This window comes from Geotrypetes seraphini, chromosome 4 (assembly GCF_902459505.1).
Source record: "Geotrypetes seraphini chromosome 4, aGeoSer1.1, whole genome shotgun sequence".
Classification (NCBI taxonomy): Eukaryota; Metazoa; Chordata; class Amphibia; order Gymnophiona; family Dermophiidae; genus Geotrypetes; species Geotrypetes seraphini.
Window position 1 is genome coordinate 155,867,951 of NC_047087.1, and position 20,840 is coordinate 155,888,790.

The 20,840-nt window shown below is 48.7% G+C and overlaps 1 protein-coding gene across 7 annotated transcripts in view; it reads right to left on the reverse strand.

The window, feature by feature from the left end:
* LOC117359220 (probable palmitoyltransferase ZDHHC1) overlaps positions 1-20,840 on the reverse strand; it is a 570,963-nt gene that overhangs the window by 466,736 nt on the left and 83,387 nt on the right. For all 7 annotated transcript variants that reach the window (XM_033941591.1, XM_033941593.1, XM_033941589.1 and 4 more), the window contains exon 2: positions 238-459. In XM_033941591.1, the coding sequence (XP_033797482.1) occupies positions 238-459 (222 nt within the window). The remainder of the gene's footprint in view (positions 1-237; positions 460-20,840) is intronic.

The window sequence follows — 20,840 nt, forward strand, 5'->3', positions numbered from 1 at the left end:
TTCAAATGAATTGATATAATACAGCAACCACATTATCCAGAAATTCTCTCTAACATCTATAAGATTACCCAGTTTGGCTTATGAAGGTACACTGAAGACCTGCTTTTTTAATTCATTCAGATAGCAGATCAAGATTTGAGCAGTTGGGAAAACATAAATTGTGGCAACCGACTCTTGGCCCAAAGATGACATCGGCATGAATTGTTTGAAGCAAATGCAATACAACAAAAAGGATACAATGTACCCAGCAGGAACCCAGTGATGAGGGAGCAGAGGAACCAGAATACCCAAGCCAATAACCAGGAAAAAGAAATAAATTAACCAGGCAATGATCTGAAATGGGTGTGGAGGCCAGCTCCAGCCATTGGTTCTGCAATAAGAAGATGGCTCCACGCAACGAGTTCTGTCTTCCTTTGTTTCTGGTGCTGTTTTATTTACTGGTTTATTGCAGAGATTCATCTGAGAAAAGCACACAACAAAATTAAACAGTGATTTCCTCTAATCTAATACCTAAAGTCAATGAATGCTGAGGACATACCGTATATACTCAAATATAGGACGAGATTTTTGGGCCAAAAAATAACCCAAAAATGGGAGTCTCGTCCTATATTCGGGTCATCCCCCAGTGACCACCCAAAACCCTTCCGGACTTCCTGCAGGCCTGCCTTAGGCCGGGACAGGAGAGACCCCTCCCGTCTCCTGCCCCAGCCGACACTAATAATTACCACCCACCCTCCTTCGCATACCTTTTCCCTGGTGGTCCAGCGGTGTATCCCTCCTGCCGGTTCTCGCAGCAGCCTATCAAGAAGCGGAGCAAGGCTGTCCAGGAGCATGAAAAGCACGCTCCTGCATGTCGGCCCGGGTGCGTTGCTGGCTACTTGCTTCGCAATCAGCAGGAGGGATACACCACTGGACCACCAGAGAAAAGGTACGCGAGGGAAGGAGGGAGGGTGGTAATTATTAGTGTCGGCCATGGCAGGAGATGGGAGGGATCCCTCCTGTCCCAGCCTAATACCAGGTGGTTTTAGTTATGGGTAAGAGTTAATCTGCTGGCTGGGTTGGAGGGCAGAGGGGAATATGGGACAATCAAGCCATTGTGACATCACTGATGAGGTTGGCTCTTTTTAATGGGAAGAAGGTACAGGGAAGGAAGGTGGGACAGGGTATAGAGCCTGGCAGGGAATGGGACTGAGTGCAGAGCTTTGCAGGGCAGGGAGGGAAGGGGGCTGGGTGCAAACCTTTGTGGGGGGGGGGGCGCTGAATGTAGAACCTGGTAGGGAGGGACGTGAGGGAAGGGACACGGTGCAGATCCTGGAACTTAAATATTAAGCCCCTGTCTTATATTCGAGTCAACCATTTTTTCCTCCTTTTTGGGGGGAAAAATGGGGGTCTCGACATATTTGAATCGACTTTTATTTGAACATATACGATACTGCAAGCATCCAAAATGTAGTCAAATTCAGATATCTGGTAGATTTTTTTTTAGTTGTACACTAGCATATAGAATGTGCCTGAGTTCAACAGCCAGTACAGATCTTCCACTCTCTAGTTACGTTGAAGCTGGGATATATAGTATGTAAACCCACTTTCCAAAATTTGTGTACCACACTAAAATCTTATAGTAATAGGCTATCACACAAATGTATAGTCACAAAGACAGGTATTTCAGAGAGAAACCAGGGGCCTCAAGTGCTCCCAGCCAAAAGCCCGATGTATATTACAAAGCTAATGGCTGGACCCAATTTCTCAACCAGCTTCCCTCTTGTCCTAAGCCTGTTGACCCAGAATCCAACTGGCACAACTGGGTAAACCTCTCCGAGACTACCTATTGTGCTCTTGCCCCTTTATCTACTAAATCTATCTCCTACTCCCATAAGGCCCCTTGGTATCTTCCATACCACAGAGAACTGAAGCAGAAATGTCGAGCACTGGAACGTAAATGGAAAAAAATCCAAATCCCCTTCAGACAATCCTGGAGGGTCATTATCAAGTTCTATAACTCAGTACTAAAAAAAGCAAGGAAGAACTTCCAGATCCAACAACCAGAGTAGTACACTGTTTAACATCTGGCACACCTTAACTTCTAAAAACGATTCCATCATTCCCCCCTCCTCCCCATCAGCAGACGACCTAGCAAAATTCTTCAACGAAAAGATCACTACCATAAGGAGCTCCTTCCCTCCAGCAGTCTCTTACAATTCTCTGGCCCCCAACGACTCTAAACCCTATCCCAGCAGACAGATCCTGGACTGCTTTTGAACTCGTATCCAAACCCCAGATCTCTAAACTCTGTTTCAAACTGAAATCCTGCAAATGTGCCCTGGATCCATTCCCTTCCTACCTGTATGAGAATATTTCCGCGCAGGCCATCTCATCCCTCACCAGACTTATAAATTCTGCTTTACCAGCAGGGAGGGCCTGATGAGCTAACTGCCAGAACTGAAGCCCCAAAAGCTGCATCTTGCTTTGCTGGCCAGCACATCAAGCCGATAGAACTTTGCGAAAGTATGCAGAGAGGCCCAAGTGTTCGCCCCACAAGCTCTTCAGGAGAAACAGTTTTCGAGTCAGCCCAAGAGGAAGCCATTCCTCTGGTAGAATGAGCCTTCACCCCAAGAGGAGGCATCTTTCCTGCTGACACAAAGACAGCCGAAAGGGCCGCACAGATCCATCAAGAGATAGTAGCCTTAGCAGCAGACCTGCCCTACCGGGCAGGACCCGCCAGCACAAAAAAATGGGACGAAAGACGAAAGGCAATCATGGCCTCCAGGTATCTCAAAAGCAGATGCTGCACATCCAGAGACCGTAAAACACGGTCCTGGGACATGGATCCCGAAGGAACAGAGGCAGGTGGGAAACTTCCTGAAGGAGATGAAACACTGAGAACACTTTTGGAAGAAAGAAAAGAACCGTCCTCAAGAGGACAGCAGAATTGGTGATACAAAGAACAGGAACTCAGCATGAAAGTGCCTTTAGCCCTGAAACTCTACATGCCGAAGTGATTGCCACAAGAAAAATAATCTTGATAATAAGATCCTGCAGAGAACTTGATCCAGGGGCTCCTAGGGCAGATGAGCCAGTCAGTGGAGAACCAGGTTCAAATTCCAAGTAGGACAAGGCAAGCGCAAAGGAGGCCGCAGGCTCCCTGCCCCCCGAAAGTAGTGGGTCACATCCAGGTGAAACGCAAGAGAACCCCTGAGAGAAGTGGGACCCAAACAAGTGAGGTCCGCTATCTTAACACGGCACAAAGATACTGCAAGGCCCTTTCGAAGGCCTGCATTCAAGAAATCTAGAACCTGTATTACAGAAGGAGCTGAAGGATAGAAAACAGAAGGTAGGGTTAAATGGTAATTTTTCTCAATGGAGGAGAGTAAACTGTGGAGTGCTGCAGGGGTCTATACTGGGACCGGTGATATTTAACTTATTTATAAATGATCTGGAAATTGGAACGAGTGAGGTGATTTGCAAATGACACTAAACTGTTCAAAGTTGTTAAAACGCATGCGGATTGTGAAAAATTGCAGGCGGACCTTAGGAAATTGGAAGACTGGGAGTCCAAGTGACAGATGAAATTGAATGTGGACAAATGCAAAGTGATGCACATTGGGAAGAATAACCTGAATCACAGTTACCAGATGCTAGGGTCCACCTTGGGGGTTAGCACCCAAGAAAAGGATCTGGGTATCATTGTAGACGATGAAACCTTCCGCTCAATGTGTGGCGACAGCCAAAAAAACAAATAGGATGCTGGGAATTATTAAAAACGGGATGGTTAACAAGACTAAGAATGTTATAATGCCCCTGTATCTCTCCATGGTGCAACCTCATTTGGAGTATTGCGTTCAATTCTGGTCTCCTTATCTCAAGAAAGATATAGTGGCATTAGAAAAGGTTCAAAGAAGAGCAACCAAGATGGTAAAGGGGATGGAACTAATCTCATATGAGTAAAGACTAAAACGGTTAGGGCTCTTCAGCTTGGAAAAGAGTCGGCTGAGGGGAGATATGATTGAAGTCTACAAAATCCTAAGTGGAGAACGGGTACAAGTGGATCGATTTTTCACGCCATCAAAAATTACAAAGACTCGGGGATACTCAATGAAGTTACAGGGAAATGCTCTTAAAACCAATGGAAGGAAAAAAATTTTTCACCCAGAGAATAGTTAAGCTCTGGAACACGTTACCAGAGGATGTGGTAAGAGCAGATAGCATAGCTGGTTTTAAGAAATGTTTGGATAAGTTCCTGGAGGAAAACTCCATAGTCTGTTATTGAGAAATACTGCTTGCCCTGTATTGGTAGCATGGAATATTGCTACACCTTGGGTTTTGGCCAGGTACTAGTGATCTGGATTGGCCACCGTGAGAACAGGTTACTGGGCTTGATTGACCATTGGTCTGACCCAGTAAGGCTATTCTTATGTTCTTATGATCCACCTGAGCTTTCTCACACTAAGCCTGAAAGCACAGCCATGTGTTTGCACAGGCAGACACAGTGGATTCCCATTTACTCTGCAAGAGCGTAGCCAGGACCGCAGAAGAATAGCCCCTAGCAGTGAGTGCTAGTGCTGCCCGATTTCCGATTTGAATCAATTCACCGATTCAAATGTTGGGTGAATCTATTCGAATCTATTCATTTTTTAAAATAAAAATCAGCCTTACTGATTCGATGGGGGAAGGTCAGTCGGGAAGTGCTGCAGTGCTTAGGTGCTCTTTGCAGCTTCCTCCAGCTTCCCCCCTGGCCTCCCGCTCTTACCTATACATACCAGTAATTATGGCAGCCTGCAGAGAAGATCGCTGGTGCTGTAGCAATCCTTGCAGGCTGCCATCGGTATCCAGCAGCACGTTCCATCTGCTTCAGTCCCGCCCCTTCTCTGATGTCAGGGGCAGAGGTCTTACAGGATGTAAAAATGATTGCGAAGTGCTACAAGAGATATAAGGATCTTTGCAAGGAATTTCAAATAAAGGACAACTGTAGGTGAGGAATGGTGAGAGGCAGTTTTTTTTTTTTAAACCATAGCAAGGTATTTGTGAAATTATATGACAGGTGGTAAGAGGAAAGAGTTTAAAATGTTTATTAAAATTTAATATACCTGCTATACAAGCTAGAGATAAAAAATAAACTTAAAAAACAACTCCATAATAGTAATAGGATAGACCTAAATCAGACACACAAGATTCAGTCAGAAACAACCCCTTTGGACTGCAGTTATCATTTGCAGAGAAGATAGCACACTATGCCATCATCTCATAAGTCAAAGTTAAAAGCCTTTCTTCTGCTCAAATATAATTTGGAAGGTGATTCCATAAAAAAGGTACCAGATTTGGAAAAAAAAAAAAGCTTTATTTCTGGTTGATTCTCATCTGGCTCTTTTTTGGGAATGGTAATACTAATCTATTATCTTGTAGCGATCTAAGAACCCTTCTTGGGGTATATGGAATAGTAATAAAATGTAGATAATTTGATTGTTGACTATGCTTTGGGTCTCCTTTAAAAAGCTGCAGGGGCAATACTACTATGGTGAATGCACCAAAGCCCGTTCAATTCCTGTGGGCTTTGGTGCATTTACCATGGCAGCGTACCACAGAGACTTTGTTTAAGGGGCCCTTTATGTGTTAGTATTTTAAATATGGCTCAGTCAGTAACAGATAGCTAGTGATATTTTTTTAAAAAGAGCTAGTGATATATTTTTAAGGGATGGGGATGTGCTCATGCAGTGAGCAGGGAGGACGTGTTTTTCCTGAGCTCCGTGGTTCTCCCTTTCGCCTGCCTCTTTGAACTATATTCTGCTTCTAATTTCAACACCAATGACTGCCTTAGCCTTTCTTGATCGCATGGACAAGTTTGTGCACAAGAACGGGTCTGATATGAGCATTAAATCTGGGAAACAAGGACATCTCAAATCGGCAGCAGGAGCAGTAAACAAAATGGTGTGCCCCACGGAGACACCTGAGTTGGTGAGCGAGGAGTTGGTTACTCGTCTCACGGAGGCAGTAGTTCGGGCCCTGGGAACTAAACTGGACAAAGTCAGTGACTCCCTGGCTATGCTGTCTACTACTGTGTCCGATTTTAATGCTCGGGTTACTGAGGTGGAGCAGCATGTCAGCTCTGCTGAAGATTCTCTCGTGACGGTGCATGCGGAGCTTAAGACCCTGCAATGTAAATTGGCTAGCTATGAGGACAAGCTTGAGGACATAGAAAATCGTTCCCGCTGGAACAATATTCACCTGGTGGGAATTCCTGAAACTTTGCCAGACTCGGAGCTGCTCCTTACCCTGGAAAAATGGCTGGCGGAGGAGTTGTTGGTTACTAATGCCTTGGGCCCACTACATATTGGGCGTGCCCATTGTCTGGTTCAGAAGCAAAAGGGAATTTCTAGACCTCAGGTGGTTATTCTTTGGATTCTCAATTTTGCCATCAAGGACTTGATCTTGAAAGCCTAGCGGCAGAAGAAGGACCTTACTTACCAAAATCATCGCATTCTCCTGTTTCAGGATTATTCGGCCCACGTGGCTTCTCTCCGTCACAGTTACTCCGCCATCTGCAAACAACTCAATGAGAAAAAAACTGTTTCATCTTGCAGTTTCCTGCTAGGCTTCGAGTCCTCTACAATGGCCAGCCTTTTGTATTTGAAACCAGCTCTAGTGCTCCGGCGCAGGTGCTGAAATGGTTTCCTGATCTGGCATCCAGCACTTGACTCTTCCTGATTCTGTGCCCAGGGCTCCGGGTTTGCCAGGCTGACTGTTTCGGTGGACTTGTGGGATAGCGGTTATTCCTGTATGGAGCGGTTTGGACATTTTGTTTCTTTTTTCTCTTTTTGAACTGGACTCTTATTGTTGGGTTACATTTTAAGTGCTTGTCTTCTGCTATGTTTCTATGCTATTTTGGGTCTGTTTACTGTTAAGCCCTATTGTTCACCCCCCTTTGGTTGCTGCTGCTTCTGACTGGGGGGGGGTGTCGATTTTGGCCTCTGTGTAAATCTGTATTTCCTTGTTTTAGGGTTGGGGCTTTTCTTTCTTTTCACTCTGTTTTTTGTTGCCAGTGACTTGGTTGAATTATTCGAGGGTGGGGGAAGGGAGGGCTACTTTCTCTGTTAGTACTTTCTCCATTTGTTGTGGTGGTTGGTGGTTTTTGGGAGGGGGAGGGGGATTGGTTGGGGGAGGGGGTGAGTGCCTGGTATTGTGTGGTTGTGTATGGGGCATGTGTGCAGGATCCCTGGATGTCTGGGGGTCCTGCCAGTTTCTGCTTGGTATTGAGAGCTGCTGGTATTTTGTGTCTCCTTATGTGAATGACACCTAAACGAGGCATATGTTGTGTGTCTGGTATAGGCTCTCTGATTAAGAGGACGAAGGTTCTACAGTGCTTAGCGTGACATACGGTCGATATTGTGGGTTTACAAGAGACTAAATTGAGTGACCAGGAGCGTGATAAGCTAAGGTGGTCTTGGGTGGGTCAGTGCTTTTCGGCCTTCTCCTCTACTGCTAAAGCGGGTGTGGCACTGCTCATTCATAAATCTGTCCCTTTCCACTTGACTAAACTCATTGCAGACCCCAAGGGTAGATATGTCCTTGTTCTGGGTATGTTAAATCAGCGCCCTGTTCTCCTGGCCTCAGTATATGCCCTTAACAGCACTCAGGCAGTTTTCTTTCAAAAATTATTGGGTGTAGTCCTATCCTTACCTGATGCCCCTGTGGATCATAAAATCTTTATGGGTGACTTTAACTCTATATTGAATCCTGAGTTGGACAGTTCTCGTGGGTCCTCGGCGCTTCCCCGGTGTTCAGATCATGGGTTGAACGCTTTGGTCCGTACGTTAGATCTTCTGGATGTTTGGAGGACACTTCAGCTGGGGTAGCGGGACTTCACCCATATGTCCAGGGTCCATAACACCTCTTCACGGATCGACTATGTATTTCTTTCCAGATGCTCCTTCCCTGCTGTTCATTCTGCAGAGATTGGGGTCTTGGTTATTTCTGACCATACTCTGATATGGCTAGATGTGGATGTGGGGGGCTTCTCCCCTGGGGGTGGGAGGAGATGGCGTTTTCCTGTAGCTCTCCACTCTGATCCTGAGTTTAAGCCTTATCTCTTGCAGCAATGGAGGGATTATTTAGAATTTAATGGAGCCCATGTTAGTGATGGCATTTTGTTCTGGGAAACTGCGAAAGTGATGCTTCTTGGGGCTATTATTGCATATAGTGCTCGTAAAAAGAAACAAATGGCATCTAAGATCTTGGCTTTAGAACAAAGGGTGAAAGAGTGCAGCCTGTTATTTGTCCGCTGTCCTACCCAGCAACATAAAAATGATTGGCGCACTACGCTAATGGTGCTCAATACATTGATGCATGAGAGGGTCCAAAAATATATTTTTTACCACAAATATAGACGCCACTGTTTTGGCAATCATCCGGGAGGCTCTTATCTGGGCTCACTAGAAATTAGAGTGGCCCTTCTAGGATCACTTCCCTGCGGGATCCTGGGGGTGGGGTCATCACTGCTCAATCTCATTTGGAAAAGCTTTTTGTCAATTATTATCAGTTCTTGTACTCCGCAGAAGTAGTGAATTGGGATATACGATTTTCTTACTTCCCTATCTTTGCCTATTCTCCTGGAGTCAGATTGCCAGGGCTTGAACTCTCCCATTACTTGCGAGGAAATAGTGGCAGTTATTAAATGCTTACCTTTCTGCAAATCCCCGGGCCCTGATGGGTTTAGTGGTGAGTTTTTTCGGCTGTTGCAGGGCCAAGTGGTAGACCCTTTCTTACATTAATATCAGCAAGCCATAGCCAACGGACAGTTTCCGACCCTCTCAAATCAGGCGTTAATTACTGTTTTCCCTAAACCGGGCAAGAATCCTATGCTTGTGGAATCATATAGCACAGTTACTTACCGTAACTGGTGTTATCCAGGGACTGCAGGCAGATTCTCTATATGTGGGTGACGTCATCTACGGAGCCCCCTAGCGGACGTTCTTACAAGCAGACTTGCTTGAAGATCTTCAAGCTTGCGAGTGTACCGTGCATGCACAAAAGCCCCTCCCACCCGACCTAGGGCATGCGTCTCCTCAGCGTGGCCTCAGTTCAGATAGCTAGCAAAGAAGCCAACCACGGGGAGGTGGGTGGGTTGCGAGAATATCTGCCTGCTGTTCCTGGATAACATCTGTTACAGTAAGTAACTGTGCTTTATCCCAGGACAAGCAGGCAGCATATTCTCTACATGTGGGAGACCTCCAAGCTAACCAGAATGGAATGGTGGGAGAGTTGGCAAGTTAGGAGAACAGATTTTGCAAAACTGACTGGCCAAAATGGCCATAACGCCTGGAGAAAGCATCCAGACAGTAATGTGAGGTGAACGTATGAACTGTGGACCAAGTGGCAGCCTTACAGATTTCCTCAAGTGGAGTCGAGCAGAGGAAAGGAACAGATGCCACCATCACTCTGACCTTATGGCCAGTGACTCGACCCGGCAGGGAGAGACCAGCCTGAGCATAGCAGAAAGAGATACAAGTGGCCAACCAGTTAGAAATGGTCCGCTTAGAAACAGATCGCCCCAAGCGATTCGGATCGAAAGAGATGAACAGCTGGGCGGCAGTACGATAAGGAGCAGTGCGCTTCAAGTAGAAGGCCAGCGCACGCTTACAGTCAAGAGAATGCAACGCCACTTCACCAGGATGAGTATGGGGCTTTGGAAAAAATACAGGAAGAACAATGGATTGATTGATGCGAAAATCCGAAAAAACCTTAGGCAAGAATTTAGGATGGGTACGGAGAACCACCTTATCATGATGGAAGACAGTGAACGGTGGGTCTGCCATCAAAGCCTGAAGCTCACTGACCTGATGGGCAGAAGTGAGGGCAACAAGGAACACAACTTTCTAAGTGATAAATTTCAAGTGAGCTCGCACCAGCGGCTCAAACGGAGGCTTCATCAATTGATCAAGGACCACGTTGAGATCCCACACAACCGAAGGAGGCTTAAGAGGCCCTTCATGAAGCGGGAAGCCACAGGATGAACAGAGAGAGGTTTCCCATCAATCAGCTGATGAAAAGCAGCAATGGCACTAAGGTGGACTCGAATCGAAGAGGACTGGAGTCCAGCGCCAGACAAGTGTAACAGATAATCCAGGATAGACGACAAGAAGGCAGACTGCGGGTCAAGGCGCAGCTGAGCACACCAAGAAGAAAAACGGGTTCACTTCTGAAGGTAACAGTGTCGATTGGACTCCTTCTGAGAGGCCTCCAGGACATCCAGCACAGACTTGGAGAACTGGAATGAGGGTATCAACTCTCTAGGAACCAAGCTGTTAAGTGCAGAGACTGAAGGTTGGTATGAAGTAGAGATCCCCGACTCTGCGTAAGCAGAGAAGGAAAAACAGGTAGAAGAAGAGGCTCCCTGGAACTGAGCTGAAGCAGAAGGGAGAACCAAGACTGTCGGAGCCACCGGGGAGCTATCAAAATCATGGTGGCGTGCGTGGACCTGAGCCTGACGAGAGTCTTCAGAATCAGAGGGAATGGAGGAAACGCATACAGAAACAGTGTCATCCAATCCAGGAGGAAGGTATCCGCCTCGAGCCTGTGGGGGGCGTAGAACCTGGAGCAGAAGCGGGGCAACTTGTGATTGAGGGGGGGATGCGAACATATCGACATCCAGTCCCCCAATGAGCAAACACCTAACGCAGGGTCGAGGAAAGGAGACCATTCGTGAGGCTGCAGCAGATGACTCAACTTGTCCGCCAGGCAATTCTGCTGGCCCTGAATGTAGACTGCCTGAAGAAAAATGTTGCGGCGGACGGCCCAATCCCAGAGCCGCATCGCCTCCCGGTACAGGGACCAAGACCCCATGCCCCCTTGTTTGTCGATATAATACATGGCGACCTGGTTGTCCGTGCGAACCAGCACCACATGGTCGCGAAGCAGGTAACAAAAAGCTTTCAGAGCGAGGAAAACCGCCTGAAGCTCCAGCAGATTGATGTGACAAAGGCGGTCGGCACTGGACCAGAGACTCTGAGTGCGAAGACCGTCCAGGTGAACTCCCCAAGCAAAGGCTGACGAGTCCATCATGAGGACCTTCTGCGGGGAAGGAGCATGAAACAAAAAACCTCTGGAAAGATTGGAAGAGAGCATCCACCAGCGGAGAGACTGCTTCAACAAATGAGTCACGACAATGAGTCGAGAGACAGGATCCCAATCCTTGTTCCATTGAGAGGCCAGCGTCCACTGAGGAATGCGGAGGTGAAGTCTGGCAAAAGGAGTCACGTGAACAGTGGAGGCCATGTGGCCAAGCAGGACCATAATGAGCCGAGCTGGGACCGAGGACAGGAGGGCTACCCGCTGACACAAGAGGACAATGGTCTCCCGACGAGGCCGAGGCAAGAAAGAGCGGAGGCGAACCGTGTCGAGGACCGCTCCGATGAACTCGAGAGACTGGGACGGACAGAGATGAGATTTGGGAAAGTTCACCTTGAATCCGAGACTCTGAAGGAGGCAAATGGTTTGATTCGTCGCTCGCAGAACCTCCAGGCGAAAGGACACTTTGATCAACCAATCGTCGAGGTAGGGAAACACCTGGAGTCCACGGAGATGCAGGGCTCCCGCTACTACTACCAGGCATTTCGTGAAAACCCTCGGAGAGGCCGCTAGACCGAAGGGAAACACTGGGCAGCTAAAGTCGAGCCAGCATGGCTTCTGCAAGGGCAGGTCATGCCTCACAATACTTCTTTGAGGGGGTAAACAGCCAGATGGATAAAGGGGACATCATTTACCTTGACTTCCAAAAAGCCTTCGACAACGTACCACACGAAAGACTGCTAAGGAAGCTATGGAACCACGGGATGCAAGGGGAGATCCACCGATGGATCAAAAACTGGCTGGCGGACAGGAAACAGAGGGTTGGAGTAAAGGGCCATTACTCAGACTGGCAATGGGTCACGAGCGGAGTTCCGCAGGGGTCAGTGCTGGGACCGCTCCTGTTCAATATATTTATTAACGACCTGGAGGCAGGAACAAAATGTGAGATTATTAAATTTGCGGATGACACCAAACTATACAGCAGGGTTGAAAACATGGAGGACTGCAAAGATCTCCAAAAAGATCTGACAGCGCTGGAAGAGTGGGCCAAAAAGTGGCAAATGAGCTTCAACATAGGGAAATGCAAGGTCATGCATGTAGGGAAAAAGAACCCGATGTTCACTTACAAAATGGGGGGATCACCGCTAGGGGTGAGTAACCTTGAAAAAGACCTGGGAGTGATGGTAGACACATCATTGAAGGCGTCGGCGCAGTGCGCCACAGCTTGAAGGCAAACAAAATGTTGGGCATCATTAAGAAGGGTATCACGACCAGGACGAAGGAAGTCATCCTGCCACTGTATCGTGCAATGGTGCGCCGGCACCTGGAGTACTGTGTCCAGTACTGGTCGCCATACCTCAAGAAGGACATGGCGGTACTTGAGAGAGTCCAGAGAAGAGTAACTAAGCTAATAAAGGGTATGGAGGACCTCTCATATACTGACAGACTGAAAAAGCTGGGGCTTTTCTCTCTGGAAAAGCGGAGACTTAGAGGAGACATGATAGAAACCTTCAAGATCATGAAGGGCATAGAAAGAGTAGACAGGGACAGATTTTTCAAATTATGGGGAACCACAAGTACAAGGGGGCACTCAGAGAAATTGAAAGGGGGAAGGTTTAGAACAAACGCCAGGAAGTTCTTTTTCACCCAGAGGGTGGTGGATACATGGAACGCGCTACCGGAGGATGTGATAAGCAGGAGCACGCTACAGGGCTTCAAAGAAGGTTTGGATAGGTACCTGGAGGACAAAGGGATTGAGGGGTACAGATAGGAGTAGAGGTAGGGTTATAGGGATAGGATTAGAGGATTAGAGGCAGTTACAAAATTAGTCAGGGACCACTGTTCAGGCAATAGGCCTGATGGGCCGCCGGGGGAGTGGACCGCTGGGCAAGATGGACCTCTGGTCTGCCTCAGCTGAGGCAACTTCTTATGTTCTTAAGAACACGATACTGGAGGTGGAGATCCCGCACCCAGAATCTCAGATACAGGCGCGAGGCCGGATGGACCTGAATTTGCGTGTACACCTCCTTGAGGTCCAACAAGCACAGCCAATCCCCCTCCTCCATCAAAGGAATCAAAGTGGGAAGGGTGAGCATTCTGAACTTGTCCTTGACCAGAAACTTATTCAGAGCCCTGACGTCCAGGATCGGATGCAGATCTCCCGTCTTCTTGGGTACCAGGAAGAACCGGAAATAAAACCCCGTATTCCACTGATCCGAAGGAACCTCCTCGACCGCCCGAAGGCAAAGGAGGGCCCGAGCTTCCTGCAGAAGAAGAAAGTCCGGGGGCACGCAACTGAAGTGAAGGGAGTACCCTTCCCGGACAATGGAGAGGACCCAACTGTCGGTGGTAAGACTTTCCCACTGAGGATAGAAATGATGGAGACAATCCCCGATGAGAAGGAGGGAAGGCTCCAGAAGGAAGGGAGCCGGCAGACTCAGACAGGAATTGTCAAAAACATGGCCCAGGCTTCGCCGGAGCCGGTGGCTGGGCCTTAGCTTAACGTTGCTGTTGAGGATGAGGCTGCATCGAAGGCGGCCGAGAGAACACAGGAGTAGATTTCTGTGGATACCTCCTAAGAGGAATTTTGTAATGCCGAGCCAGGGGAGTCTTCGGCTTAAGTCTCACCAGAGAGGCAAAGGACCGTTCTTGTTCCGAGAGGCCACCTCAATGGAATCATCAAAGAGTTCATGACCCACGCAAGAGAGATTGGCAAGACGATCCTGGAGGTTCGGATCCATATCGACGATCCTGAGCCAAGCAAGGTGATGGCATGGCGATCGCAAAGGCCGTGACCCTCAAGGACAACTTGAAAGCGTCGTAGGCCGCCTGAAACATATAGAGATGGAGCTGGGAGAGAGTCTCCTCAAGAAAACAAAACTCCTGACGCCAAGAAGCTAGCACGTCCACCTGAAAGGAGTGGAGGGCTTCCACACAAAATCTGAGACAGGACATGAAGATAAAATTATAGTTGAGGACATGGTTCGCCATCATTGAATTTTGATAAAGACGGCGACCAAACTTGTCCATCGTACGTCCCTCCCGTCCTGGAGGGACAGCAGTGTACACCTTTGAGGGGTTGGTCTTTTTCAAGGAGGACTCAACCACCAAGGATTGGTGAGAAAGCTGAGAACTTTCAAACCCCTTGACCGGGATCATCTGGTAACGGGATTCCAATTTGGAGGGAATGGCCCTAACCGCATAAGGTGTCTCCAGGTTCCAGAGAAATGTCTGTCTGCCAAAGAACCTGATGCAGAGGCAAACGCAGTACCTCACAAGGCGCTTGAGAAACACCCATCTCCGCCAGGTATTCCTGGGTATAACGGGAGTCAGACTGGAGGTCCAGATTCAGGGCCTTACCCATGTCAGAAATGAAACAAGCAAAGGAGGAGGTTCTAGAAGAAGAAGACTCATCCTCCTGAGGGGACCCCGATCGAGATCTGGGGGCAGCAGAGAAAGAGGGAGAAATTCCCTCGAGTAGTATGCCGGAGCCTCGGAATCTCGCGAATGTGAGATCGAGGAGGCTCGACTTAACTGCCTCGGAGGTGTCGAGGAACGACCCCGGGAAAGGTGTATCGGGGAAGACCAAGGAGTCCGAGGCACTAGCTTATGTAGCCTCGGCAAAGACGGAGTAAACAAAAACTCCCCTAGAGGCCTCGAAGATGACCCTTGGGAGGCGCCCATCAGCTTCATCGGGGAAAGCGAACCAGCTTCCAACTCCAAGTCAATAACAGTAGCTGAGTTCTTCGCGGTCGGAGACCTGCCCCGACGGGGCAGAGAAGACCGCAGTTTCTTGGAAGGGGCGAGCCTCGACAAAGTAGAAGAAGAAAAAAACAGGTCCCCTTCCTGGACCCTCGGAAAGTCACAGGCCCCGAATCGGGGGATGAAGAATCGCTCGAGGTGACTCTGCGAGTCTTACGGGCACGGCCCCGAGAGAAGGACACTCAGGCTGGTCAGACTGGGATTTGGTCAAGACCGAGGTCGGGATTGGGTCAGCGTCGAGGTCGGGACCAGTTGGCTAACAACCGAGGAAAGCTGCATAGTAAGGATAGCCTTAAGCATGTCCTCGAACATAGGCACTGAGACCAAGGGAGGTTGGGTCAGAGGTGCAGCAGTGCACTCCTGCGGGGGCGACCTCGAGGAAGAGTATTCTCTACGTGAGGAGGCATGCTTTGTATGAGGTCTCGACGAGGCCCACGAGGCGGCACTCACATGAGGAGGAAAGAGGAGACTTACCCGAGGCCAGAGTAGCAGAAGGAGCCGAGGCCGGAGCCTTCAAGGCCGAGGGGGACTTCGAGGCCGAGACACCCAACGACGGTGCCGAGGCCGAGCTCAAGGCCTGTCCCGCTGGATCCATTGGGCCAAAGAGTTGGAGATTCTTGGTCACTCTCCGATGAACAGCCCGCGGTTGCAAAGTTGCACAACGCGGACACGACTCAGCGTGGTGCTCCGCACCTAGGCACTCCACACACCAACGATGGGGATCGGTGATGGAGATCATCCGGTTGTACTTCATACAGTTCTTAAACCTGGTACGAGGCCGGGACATAAGAAAAGCGCGGCCATGGCCCCGCGAGGCCAAGTGGCCAAAAGACCGGAAGACTAAATAAAATAAAAACATGAGCACAGCGACGAACTAGAAAAAAAACAAATAAGCCGCGGTGCAAGATGGACGAGATCGCGCGAAGCAAGGACGCAGTGCTTCTGGCTCCGCGTAAAACATAGAACTGAGGCCATGCTGAGGAGACGCATGCCCTAGGTCGGGCGGGAGGGGCTCTCGCGCATGTGCGGTACACTCACAAGCTTGAAGATCTTCAAGCAAGTCTGCTTGCGAGAACGTCCGCTAGGGGGCTCCCTAGATGACATCACCCACATGTAGAGAATATGCTGCCTGCTTAACCTGAGATAAAGGCCCATTTCCTTGATTAATGTCGACCTCAAGATATTGGCGAAGATCTTGGCGGACCGTCTCGCTCCTTTCGTCCCATCTTTGGTTGGGGTGGACCAAGTTGGCTTTGTCAAAGGACGGCAGGCAGGTCATAATGTTCGCAAGTTGTTATTGGCGATGGCCCATTGTGAATCTCATCTGGTGCCAGCCTTAGTTATCAGCTTCGATTCCAAAAAAGCCTTTGATAAGGTCAAATGGGCATATCTGTTCCCCTTGTTACAACGCTATGGGCTCTCTGGGTTTTATTTACAGGTGATACATACCCTCTATGCTCACCTGGCAGCTGCAGTATCTGTGAACGGCATCCCTTCGCCGGTTTTTTCTTTGCAGTGTGAGACCCATCAGGGGTGCCCCCTCTCCCCCCTTCTCTATATTTTATTTTGGAACTGCAGTTGCTTCAAATTAGACGGCACCCTCTACTGATAGGGGTAGACAAATCCAGAGTTGACTCTTTCCCTAATGTTGGAGCTCTTTCAGGATTTTGGTCATCTCTCTGGTCTCAAGCTGAATATATCTAAGTCTGAAGTGTTACCATTGAATCTTAGCATACCATTTACCTGGTCTGATTTTCCGTTGAAAGAGGCTTCTACACAGGTGAAGTATTTGGGTGCTTATATTCCCTCTAGAATATCTTGCCTATATGATAACAATGTGGGCTCCTTGCTTAACAAATCTGTCGCCTGTTTGAGATTATGGGGTTCACTTCTGGTGTCATTAGCTGGGAATATATTTCTGTACAATATGAGGGTGGTGCCGCGCTGGCTCTATCTCCTGCAAACTTTGCCCATTTGGCTTCGGCAGTCAGACTTGGATGTGTTGTATCAGGAACTTAGGATATTTCTGTGGAATGGGAAGTGACCTCGGCTTCCTCTTCGAGTTTTAATGCTGCCTGAGGATAGAGGTGGTTTTGGACTCTTGGATTTGAGAGCTTATAGCATTGCTTGTAGTATGCATCATATTCGGGATTGGAGTCTGGACAGCTCTTCTTTCTTGACTTTTTCAGTGGAACAGGACTTCTTGTCACCGGTTTCAGGGCTCTTTCTCCTCCATGCACCCTCCGTTTTGTTACCAGCGTCTCAGAAATTTCATGTTGTATGGTCCTATATGAGTCATATGGAAAATGCTTTGTAAGTCTTTGCATATCCCTTACAATATTACTCCTGTTACCCATCTTAGGTAACCTCCACTTCAGTCCGGGGAGGGAGAATCAGACCTTTCAACTATGGTATGCACAGGGGATCCGTAGAATAGGGGATGTTCTTGCTGAAAGAGGGGGAGTTCTGTTGAACTCGCATCTCTCTATGAGATTGACCAACTGGATATGTATAGCTACCTACAGCTTAAGCACTATACTCTTAGTCTGGATCAGACCCGCTTGCTAGCCTCTACGGCGACTAGTTTGGATAGGTGTCTGGCATTGTGGGAGGACTCTGCTCCTCATTTACGGTACTATACTACTGCTCTATAGACCTTACTCCTGACTGTCAGGCTACTGTGATGGCTGGAGCCTGGAGTGCGGATCTGGGTATTCTGCTCTCACCCCAGGTGATCTCTCATTGTTTTGTTCTTTTACATACACTCTCTCAGTATGCTGCATAGGGAACAGGAATATAAGTTTTTACATAGGGCCTTTATATCTCCTCGGAGAGCCTATCGAGCTGGGTTTGCTTTACAGGACCAGTGTCCTAAGTGTGGACTGGGATCCTCCAACTTGGGTCACATGTTTTGGGCATGTTCCCAAGTGCGGTCTTTTGGGGGGGGCCTCCCTGTGCCCCGTCTTTAGCTCTCTTCTATGCTGGGGAGGGATCTGCCCCTGCTTAAACCTGGGCCTCGGCTCTTTGTGTTCAAAGCTCTTCTCTTAGCCAAGAAAGCGATTTTGGTATTTTGGAGAGCACAGGTGGCCCCTTCTTTTTCCCAATGAGCTTGCTCTCTTGGAACGACATGCAGTGTGCATGCATCTGGAGGGCAGTTGGCTGAAGTTTCAAGATGTATGGGAAGTTTATTGGACTTCCCTTACCCATAGAGCACGGAGCCTACTTTTGAACTCCTGAGCTGTAGGGGGTTCTTGCTCGCTGTGCTCCCTCTAGTAGTTTTTGCTCTCCCTTCCCTCTTCCTGGTTATATACTGCTGTTTTCTGTTCTTGCTTTTCCTTCCCTCTTTATCGAAGGATCCTGCTCTAAACTATACTGTTCTTTTCCTTGCCTATCTTCTGCTCCTCTTGTATTTATATCTCTGTGTATTACAATTTCTGTAACTTCCACACAATGTAGGGTGGGTTGGGGTAGGGTTTGGGGTTGGGTCTTAGGGTTGTTTTTTTTTGCTTTTGTTTTTGCAGAGAAAGCACAGTTACTTACCATAACAGGTGTTATCCAGGGACAGCAGGCAGATATTCTCTACATGTGGGTGACGTCACCGACAGAGCCCCCTAACGGACATTTTCGCAAGCAGACTTGCTTGAAGACCTTCAAGCTTGCGATTGGCCTGCGCATGCGCGCGTGCCCCTTCTGCCCAGTCTAGGGCATGCGTCTCCTCAGCATGTCCTCAGTTCAGATAGCAAGCAAAGAAGCCAACCCCGGGGAGGTGGGTGGGTTGCGAGAATATCTGCCTGCTGTCCCTGGATAACACCTGTTACGGTAAGTAATTGTGCTTTATCCCAGGACAAGCAAGCAGAATATTCTCAACATGTGGGAGACCTCCAAGCTAACCAGGAAGGGATGGAGGGAGAGTTGGCAATTCAGGAGAACAGATTTTGCAAAACTGATTGGTCAAAATGGCCGTCGCACCTGGAGAAGGCATCCAGACAATAGTGAGAGGTGAATGTATGAACCGAGGACCAAGTGGCAGCCTTACAGATTTCCTCGATGGGAGTCGAGCGGAGGAAAGTAATAGACACCGCCATCGCTCGGACCTTATAGCCTGTGACCCGACCCGGCAGGGAGAGACCAGCCTGAGCATAACAGAATGAGATACAAGCGGCCAACCAGTTAGAAATGGTCCGCTTAGAAACAGATCACCCCAAGCGATTAGGATCGAAGGAGATGAACAGCTGGGGAGCAGTACGATGAGGAGCGGTGTGCTTCAAGTAGAAGGCCAGCGCACGTTTACAGTCAAGAGAATGTAGAGCCACTACTCCAGGATGAGAATGGGGCTTCGGAAAAAACACAGGAAGGACAATGGATTGGGTGATGTGAAAATCAGAAACAACCTTAGGAAGAACTTAGGATGGGTACGGAGAACCACCTTATCATGATGGAAGACAGTGAAAGGTGGGTCCGTCACCAAGGCTTGTAGCTCACTGACCTGATGGGCAGAAGTGAGAGCAATAAGAAACACAACTTTCCAAGTGAGAAACTTCAAGTGAGCCCACGATAGTGGCTCGAATGGGGGTTTCATCAAGTGAGCAAGGATCACATTAAGATCCCAAACCATGGAAGGAGGTTTAAGGGGCGGATGAACGTGGAAAAGGCCTTTCATGAAGCGGGAAACCACAGGATGAACAGAGATAGGCTTCCCGTCAATCGGATGATGAAAAGCAGCAATGGCACTAAGGTGAACTCGAACCGAAGAGGACTTTAGTCCAGCGCCAGACAAGTGTAACAGATAATTCAGGACAGCAGATAAGGAGGCAGATAGCGGCTCCTGCTGCCAAGTAGCACACCAGGAAGAAAAGCGGGTCCACTTCTGATGGTAACATTGGCGAGTGGATTCCTTCCGAGAGGCCTCCAGGACATCCAGTACAGGTTGAGAGAACTGGAACGAGGGCATTAAGTCTCAAGGAACCAAGCCATCAAGTGCAGAGGCTGTAGGTTGGGATGAAGTAGAGAACCCCGACTCTGCGTAAGCAGAGAAGGAAAAACAGGTAGAGGAAGAGGCTCCCTGGAACTGAGTTGCAACAGAAGGGAGAACCACGGCTGCCGGGGCCACCAAGACACTATCAGAATCATGGTAGTGCGCGTGGACCTGAGCATGACGAGAGTCTTCAGAATGAGAGTGAATGGAGGAAATGCATACAGAAACAGTGTCGTCCAATCCAGAAGAAAAGCATCCACCTCGATCCTTAGAGGAGTGTAAACCCTGAAGCAGAAGCGGGGCAACTTGTGATTGAGGGGGGATGCGAACGGATAGACGTCCGGAGTCCCCTAATGAGCAAACACTTGATGCAGGGTCGAGGAATGGAGAGATCATTCGTGAGGCTGAAGCAGACGACTCAACTTGTCCGCCATACAATTGTTCCTGCCTTGAATGTAGACCACCCAAACGAATATGTTGCGGCGTATGGCCGCATCGCCTCTTGGTACAGGACAGGGACTCCGTGCCACCTTGTTTGTTCACATTGTACATAGCGACCTGGTTATCCGTGCGAACCAGCACAACCCGGTCGCGAAGCAGGTAAGAAAAGGACTTCAGAGCGAGGAAAATTGCTCGAAGTTCCAGGAGATTGATGTGACAGAGTCGACGGCACTGGACCAAAGGCCCTGGGTCTGAAGACCGTCCAGATGAGCTCCCCAAGCATAGGCCGAGGAGTCCATCATGAGGACCTTCTGCAGAGGAGGAGCATGAAACAGAAAACCTCTGGAAAGATTGGAAGAGAGCATCCACCAGTGGAGAGATTGCTTCAACAAATGAGTCACGACAATGCGATGAGAAACAGGGTCTCGATCCTGGTTCCATTGAGACGCCAGAGTCCATTGAGGTATGCGCAGGTGAAGTCTGGCAAAAGGAGTCACATGAACCATGGAGGCCATATGGCCAAACAGGACCATCATGAGCCGAGCAGGGGTCGAGGACAGGCCGGCCACTCGTTGACACAAACGAACAAGGGCCTCCTGACGAC